The sequence below is a fragment of the Ascaphus truei genome, chromosome 1 (genome assembly GCF_040206685.1).
Source record: "Ascaphus truei isolate aAscTru1 chromosome 1, aAscTru1.hap1, whole genome shotgun sequence".
Taxonomy (NCBI): domain Eukaryota; kingdom Metazoa; phylum Chordata; class Amphibia; order Anura; family Ascaphidae; genus Ascaphus; species Ascaphus truei.
Window position 1 is genome coordinate 17,292,909 of NC_134483.1, and position 7,309 is coordinate 17,300,217.

The 7,309-nt window shown below is 52.3% G+C and overlaps 1 protein-coding gene across 2 annotated transcripts in view; it reads left to right on the top strand.

Moving 5' to 3' along the window:
- The window catches only part of NOL6 (nucleolar protein 6), a 104,135-nt gene extending 99,522 nt beyond the window's left edge, over positions 1–4,613 (top strand). For both annotated transcript variants that reach the window (XM_075583282.1, XM_075583222.1), the window contains exons 25-26: positions 2,149–2,250; positions 4,074–4,613. In XM_075583282.1, coding sequence (XP_075439397.1) covers positions 2,149–2,250; positions 4,074–4,223 — 252 coding nt within the window. In that variant the 3' untranslated portion in view covers positions 4,224–4,613. The remainder of the gene's footprint in view (positions 1–2,148; positions 2,251–4,073) is intronic.
- Positions 4,614–7,309: the final 2,696 nt, after the last annotated feature.

Here is a 7,309-nt window from a genome sequence, read left to right on the forward strand (position 1 = left end):
TTTTTTTTTTTTTTTTTTTTAAGGAATTTTGACTGGAAATATTCAAGTGCAAAATCAGGGTTCTGGTATCAAATCGATTCTCAGCCGAGGGCAGTTGGTAAGGTCAACAAGAACCAGCTGCCCTATTAGTGTATTTGAAATGTCCTAGCGAATAGGACTGTCGCATGATCCCTGAACATGTCGGGCAAAGTACCGGAGGTTTGGGTTCTGTGGGGACCGGATGATGAGATCCAATCTGTCAGTGAGTGGGTACGAGATGTTCTATTTGATCCAGTAGGAGGTTGATAAACGAGTCGGGTTAAATTTAGTGAATTGTGCTCAGATTTTGTTGTTTTTAGGCTCAAGCCGAATTGAGGTTAATGTCGCCGAGAACCAATAAACCACTGTTTGTATTCAGGGAAGAAATGTCCCCATGAAAATTAGAGCTATCGGATGGGGACGGTAGCGGCGCCTTGGGGGTGAGAGGTTAGAAATTGGGAGGCACATCTTGGCAACTACATTTTTCAACGAGGTTACAGGGGTCATTTAGCAATACACCATTTCAAGGAATCGTCCACCTAAAATTCAGATAGATGTTGCAAGACCGCAAAGATCACGGCCTGGGCAGTTTCATGCTGCCGGGGTTCTGATCCAGAAGCATGGACCCCCTGCAACACGATGGCGGCCATTTGCTTTTTTTTTTTTTCCCGACCGCGGAGCTGGGGACAGTAAATATTGCTACATCTGTAAAGCCCTTCAGCTCTCTTCAGCCGATCCTTTCTAAAGATAGCGAAGCCTTGAATAGGAATGGATGTATCCAGACATTGGGGAATTAGCCATGTTTTAGTGGGAGCTACCGGTATGACTTGAGGCTTTATACAAGAAGCTCCATGGCCCGTAGCAAAACCAGTTTGGGTACCAAGCCACGATTATTTATATGATGGCACTTTTGGGAATTATGGGGGACATTCTCTGTGGTGTGGCAGTGGGAGGGCCTGGGGTTAATTCGGTATCGCCTGTTAACGATAGTAATAAAAGGAATAGAAATGTAAACAGTTGTTTGTGGCCTGCATAGCAATGAGGTTGGCAATAGCAGTGTGATTTATTGGTGTCAGGTGGGCTGTGTTTCTCGCCTCCAGCATTCAGTAGGTAATGTAAAGCGTTGGAGCGAGGCCGGGTGTGCGATTACACGGCCTGAGCCCCGAGGAGAAGAGGCATTTAACTGGGAAAGAGGGAGAGGTTTAAGGGAGGTCCCGGTAATGAAGAGGACTGCAGTCCGTAACATTATAGCTATTTAGAGCTGTGACCCTACACCACAGTCTTGTAAAGAAGTGATGAAGAGGCACTTTCACGGGCATAGATCATAACGTTTAGCATACGTGGCATTTTCTGCATCCCAGGGCAATGTTTGTGCAGTCGTCCTCTTCTTGCCGTTCCTCTTCTGTTCAACTCTAGCTCCATAGTGTATGCCACTTACAATGTGACACTTTTTACAGGTATGCTGCTATCCCCCTGCAAGCGTATTATCTGTCACTGCACAGCTGCAGGCAGGGGGCTGCTTCTACAGTGACTGTGGTCTGTAGTGAATACAATACTGAGCAAATCTTGATTTTGAGATGGAGAAAAGGGAGAAGGAGCAGCTCACTGATTTAAGACTCTGAGTTTGGAGCAGGGGAACCTGGTTCAATTCCCGGTGTTGGCTCCTTGTGACCTTGGGCAAGTCACTTTATCTCCCTGTGACGTAGGCACCAAAAAAACATAGATTGTAAGCTCCACGGGGCAGGGACTGTGCTGGCAAAATGTCTCTGTAAAGCGTGACGTAAAACTAGCAGCGCTATACAAGAACATGCTATTATTATCATCATCTTCACATCCCCCATCCTTATGCATACTCTGCGGGTTATCGATTACCACGAAACGTGTCTGCATTTAGGATAGAGACGCATTAGCATTGTGCCATTTTTATTTAAGGATCTATCACTGCTGATGTTACAAGGGATCCGCGCGGTGGTTTTGCGTTACCGAACAAGTCTCTTCTTTTTGTGCCGTTAAGCAGACCGCTCCCTGGTGCATTGGAACGCACCTCCATGTCCGCCGCTGCCCGCGCTGTGCCACGCGTAATACAATACATCGCTGGGATGTAATTTAAACTTCACATTTTTATTGCAGGAGGCCTTTGGGGAATTTGCCCTATTTTTCTACGACTCGCACGGCGGGGAAGTGATTGGCGTTCTCTGGAAACCCTCGAGCTTTGAACCGCAGTCTTTTAAAGTGAGTATCCATTCTTCGCTGCTGTTTGTGTTGATATTTGGGCTGGGGACAAATATAGGGAACACGTTACCTTTCTAATCTCTCCCATGTACTTGGCTTCTCATACCATATTGTAGCATATAACACGGTCTTTCTGTTCCTCCCTCTCGTGCAATTCTAGTGGCCGAAATTTTGTGTGATTGATTGAAAAATAAGACGTGCAAGTTTGTGTCCATCAGCTCTGCAGCTGCTCCTCAGTTCCCCCAGTGCTCCCCAGCTCCCCCAGTGCTCCCCAGCTCCCCCAGCCTGTTCTATATATTTTTTTGTTTGTTTTGCTCCCTTGTATTTCGCGCTCCCCCCGTCACTCCCGCTCCCCCCGTCACTCCCGCTCCCCCCGTCACTCCCGCTCCCCCCGTCACTCCCGCTCCCCCCGTCACTCCCGCTTCCCCCGTCACTCCCGCTTCCCCCCGTCACTCCCACTCCCCGTCTCTCCCCCCCTCTCTCCTCCTCTCCCTCCCCTCTCTCTTTCTCTCTCTCCCCCGTGTCTCTCTCTCTCTCCCCCGTGTCTCTCTCTCTCCCCCGTGTCTCTCTCTCTCTCCCCCGTGTCTCTCTCTCTCTCCCCCGTGTCTCTCTCTCTCTCCCCCGTGTCTCTCTCTCTCTCCCCCGTGTCTCTCTCTCTCTCCCCCGTGTCTCTCTCTCTCTCCCCCGTGTCTCTCTCTCTCTCCCCCGTGTCTCTCTCCCCGTCTCTCTCTCTTTCTCCCCGTCTCTCTCTTTCTCCCCCTGTCTCTCTCTTTCTCCCCCCGTGTCTCTCTCTCTCTTTCTCCCCCGTGTCTCTCTCTCTTTCTCCCCCCGTGTCTCTCTCTCTCTCTTTCTCTCTCTCTCTCTCTCTCTCTCTCTCTCTCTCTTTCTCACCCAGTGTCTCTCTCTCGCCCTCTCCCATGATGGCAGCATTGACTGTACCCCTCCTGTTGCTTCCCCTGCAGCTATTATTATTAGTATTTTCAGCTGCTTGCCCCACTGCACATAATACTCCAACTCTACCCATCAGCAGGAATATTCACCCCTTCCTTACCCTAAACAGTAGGGTTTTATGTACCTATCCTGCGTAGCTTGCATAACCTCTAATCACAAGTCACTCAGGTGCAACAGCACATTCAAGATCCCTCACCCAACATTGAAAATACCTGGCTTGTTTCTTATTAATATGGGCTGGAAGCAGCACGTTCACCATACAACATCCATTTGGCATGTAGGTGTTCTGGAGTTGGTTAATTCTCACCATCCACACACTAACAGCCATGAATACTGCAGAGGAAAGACCGAGGATTATAGCACAAAGCAGCATGGGACTTGCAGCTGTGTATTTATACAGTAGACTCTAATATAATGCAGTGCAGCATTTTCCTTCTGCTGGCGTAATCCTTATGTACATCTTTGTTATAGATGAGCTATATTTGACACTTTCCGTCCTGCTTCCCCTGGCTGTGAAGCTTCTTTTTTTTTCTTTTTCATGGCTTAATACTGAAGGAAGCGTCTTGGATTCCAAATCTTCACACTGTTAAACATGTCATAATCTGTAATAAAGCCTGCACAGGGTGGAGCAGGTTATAAGCTTAATTTAACACGTTAGTAAGGTTATGAAAGCCTTGCTTGTGCAGTAATTATCTTCAGATTGAGCAGATAATAAATATCTTCTGCTCTCATCTTGGTCCTCGTCATTACACCCATGACTGTACATTCTCGTGACGCTGAGACTTATTGATGGGAAATAACAGGGTAACTGACCACAAAAGGGTTAAGTATTGCACCTTACCTTGTGTTTACACGTTTGTTTGTTTTTGCAGACGACCAACGTGAAAGGAAGATGGATGGACGGCAACAGCAACGAGTCCTTAATGGTTCCCAATGTGGAGGCCATTGTGGAAGACTTTGAGATCATGGGGGAGGGCCTGGTCAGAACTGTGGAGCCTCGAACTGAGAGATGGAATGTCTAATGACTCCAAGGTGGTGGCCAGTAGCCAAGGACAAAGCCACATCTTCTACCCTAATGGAACCTATGTATCAGTGACCTGTTTTTGCATTGGATGGGTTCATATCTCCACTGTCACAGGGGCGTGGCCGTCCCTAGAGGAACCTATCATTTCTTAACACCTATTGTCTTTAGTGAACCAGCGTTCTTCAGAAACCTTCTTACACTTCCATCGTCTAATAGGAGCCATCGTTCCCAGCCATGGGTCTAACAGTGCGTTTTCCGGCAGAATACACCGTAATTATACTTTTTTCAGTGCTGGATTTTAATGTCGCCTGCTGCAGGGATCTGTGTGCTCCTGAAACGGGCATTCCTAAAACACCAGGGTTACATTAAATGTATCATGTCCCTCCAATCGCTTGTTGGTGTTTATTTTTTTATTGTTGAAAGGTGTGTGCCAGATTGCTGCAGTTTTGCCGTGTCGGCACGAGCTTGCGATTTGGAAGTGGTGCAGTATAAGGAGGAGTTAGGGAGCTGTTACCTGACGCGCACACTACAGGCGTAGAACGCCTCGGTGCCGGCTGCATGTAGTTACGTTCTTGTGGCAGACCGTCTCCATAAGAGAGGCTTTGATCGTTGCTTGGGGGACACTGGGCTAAATTGCGTGCTCATTACCCAGAATCCCCGGCTGCAGTGGAAGCGTTGTACAGATGTAGCCGTCCTTACACTTTTTGGCAGTTGAGAGCTTCAGTCTCGGCACCGACAACCGCAAGGTCGGCTACACCTGTATGCCCAGAGATAATGGGGACCGGCAGGGTTGCACACCTGAGGCGTGTGTATTCTCACAAGTGGCTCAGTATTTGCTGTGCGGGTGTATAATGGAATACATCAAATGATGTATTTGTTGTCTCTGATTATCCCGTGCTAGAGGGGGGGGGGGGGGTGCAAACCTCTGATTATCCTGTTCCAGGGGGGTGTAAACCTCTGATTATCCCGTGCCAGGGGGGGGGGCAAACCTCTGATTATCCCGTGCCAGGGGGGTGTAAACCTCTGATTATCCCGTGCCAGGGGGGTGCAAACCTCTGATTATCCCGTGCCAGGGGGGGGGGGGGGCAAACCTCTGATTATCCCGTGCCAGGGGGGGGCAAACCTCTGATTATCCTGTGCCAGGGGGGGGGCAAACCTCTGATTATCCCGTGCCAGGGGGGGGCAAACCTCTGATTATCCTGTGCCAGGGGGGGGGCAAACCTCTGATTATCCCGTGCCAGGGGGGGGCAAACCTCTGATTATCCTGTGCCAGGGGGGGGGGGGCAAACCTCTGATTATCCTGTGCCAGGGGGGGGGGGCAAACCTCTGATTATCCCGTGCCAGAGGGGGGGGGGGTGCAAACCTCTGATTATCCTGTTCCGGGGGGGGCAAACCTCTGATTATCCCGTGCCAGGGGGGGGCAAACCTCTGATTATCCCGTGCCAGGGGGGGGGGGTGCAAACCTCTGATTATCCCGTGCCAGGGGGGGGGGTTGCAAACCTCTGATTATCCCATACCAGGGGGGGGCAAACCTCTGATTATCCCGTGCCGGGGGGGGGGAGGGCAACCTCTGATTATCCCGTGCCAGGGGGGTGCAAACCTCTGATTATCCCGTGCCAGGGGGGGGCAATCCTCTGATTATCCCGTGCCAGGGGGGGGGGGGGTGCAAACCTCTGATTATCCCGTGCCAGGGGGGGGGGGGGGGGTTGCAAACCTCTGATTATCCCGTACCAGGGGGGTGCAAACCTCTGATTATCCCGTGCCGGGGGGGGGGAGGGCAACCTCTGATTATCCCGTGCCAGGGGGGTGCAAACCTCTGATTATCCCGTGCCAGGGGGGTGCAAACCTCTGATTATCCCGTGCCAGGGGGGTGCAAACCTCTGATTATCCCGTGCCGGGGGGGGTGCAAACCTCTGATTATCCCGTGCCAGGGGGGGGTGCAAACCTCTGATTATCCCGTGCCAGGGAGGGGGGGGGGGGGGCAAACCTCTGGTTATCCCGTACCAGGGGGGGGCAAACCTCTGGTTATCCCGTACCAGGGGGGGGGGGGCAAACCTCTGATTATCCCGTACCAGGGGGGGGGGGGGGGGTTGCAAACCTCTGATTATCCCGTGCCGGGGGGGGGGGCAAACCTCTGATTATCCCGTGCCGGGGGGGGGGGGCAAACCTCTGATTATCCCGTGCCGGGGGGGTGCAAACCTCTGATTATCCCGTGCCGGGGGGGGGCAAACCTCTGATTATCCCGTGCCGGGGGGGGGGGGGGGGGGCAAACCTCTGATTATCCCGTGCCAGGGGGGGATACAAACCTCTGATTATCCCGTGCCAGGGGGGGATACAAACCTCTGATTATCCCGTGCCAGGGGGGGATACAAACCTCTGATTATCCCGTGCCAGGGGGGGATACAAACCTCTGATTATCCCGTGCCAGGAGGGGGCAAACCTCTGATTATCCCGTGCCAGGGGGGGATACAAACCTCTGATTATCCCGTGCCGGGGGGGTGCAAACCTCTGATTATCCCGTGCCGGGGGGGTGCAAACCTCTGATTATCCCGTGCCGGGGGGGGGGGGGGGGGCAAACCTCTGATTATCCCGTGCCAGGGGGGGATACAAACCTCTGATTATCCCGTGCCAGGGGGGGATACAAACCTCTGATTATCCCGTGCCAGGGGGGGATACAAACCTCTGATTATCCCGTGCCAGGGGGGGATACAAACCTCTGATTATCCCGTGCCAGGAGGGGGCAAACCTCTGATTATCCCGTGCCAGGGGGGGATACAAACCTCTGATTATCCCGTGCCAGGGGGGGATACAAACCTCTGATTATCCCGTGCCAGGGGGGGATACAAACCTCTGATTATCCCGTGCCAGGGGGGGGTGCAAACCTCTGATTATCCCGTGCCAGGGGGGGGGTGCAAACTTCTGATTATCCCGTGCCAGGGAGGGGGGGGGGGGGGCAAACCTCTGGTTATCCCGTACCAGGGGGGGGCAAACCTCTGGTTATCCCGTACCAGGGGGGGGGGGGGGCAAACCTCTGATTATCCCGTACCAGGGGGGGGGGGGGTTGCAAACCTCTGATTATCCCGT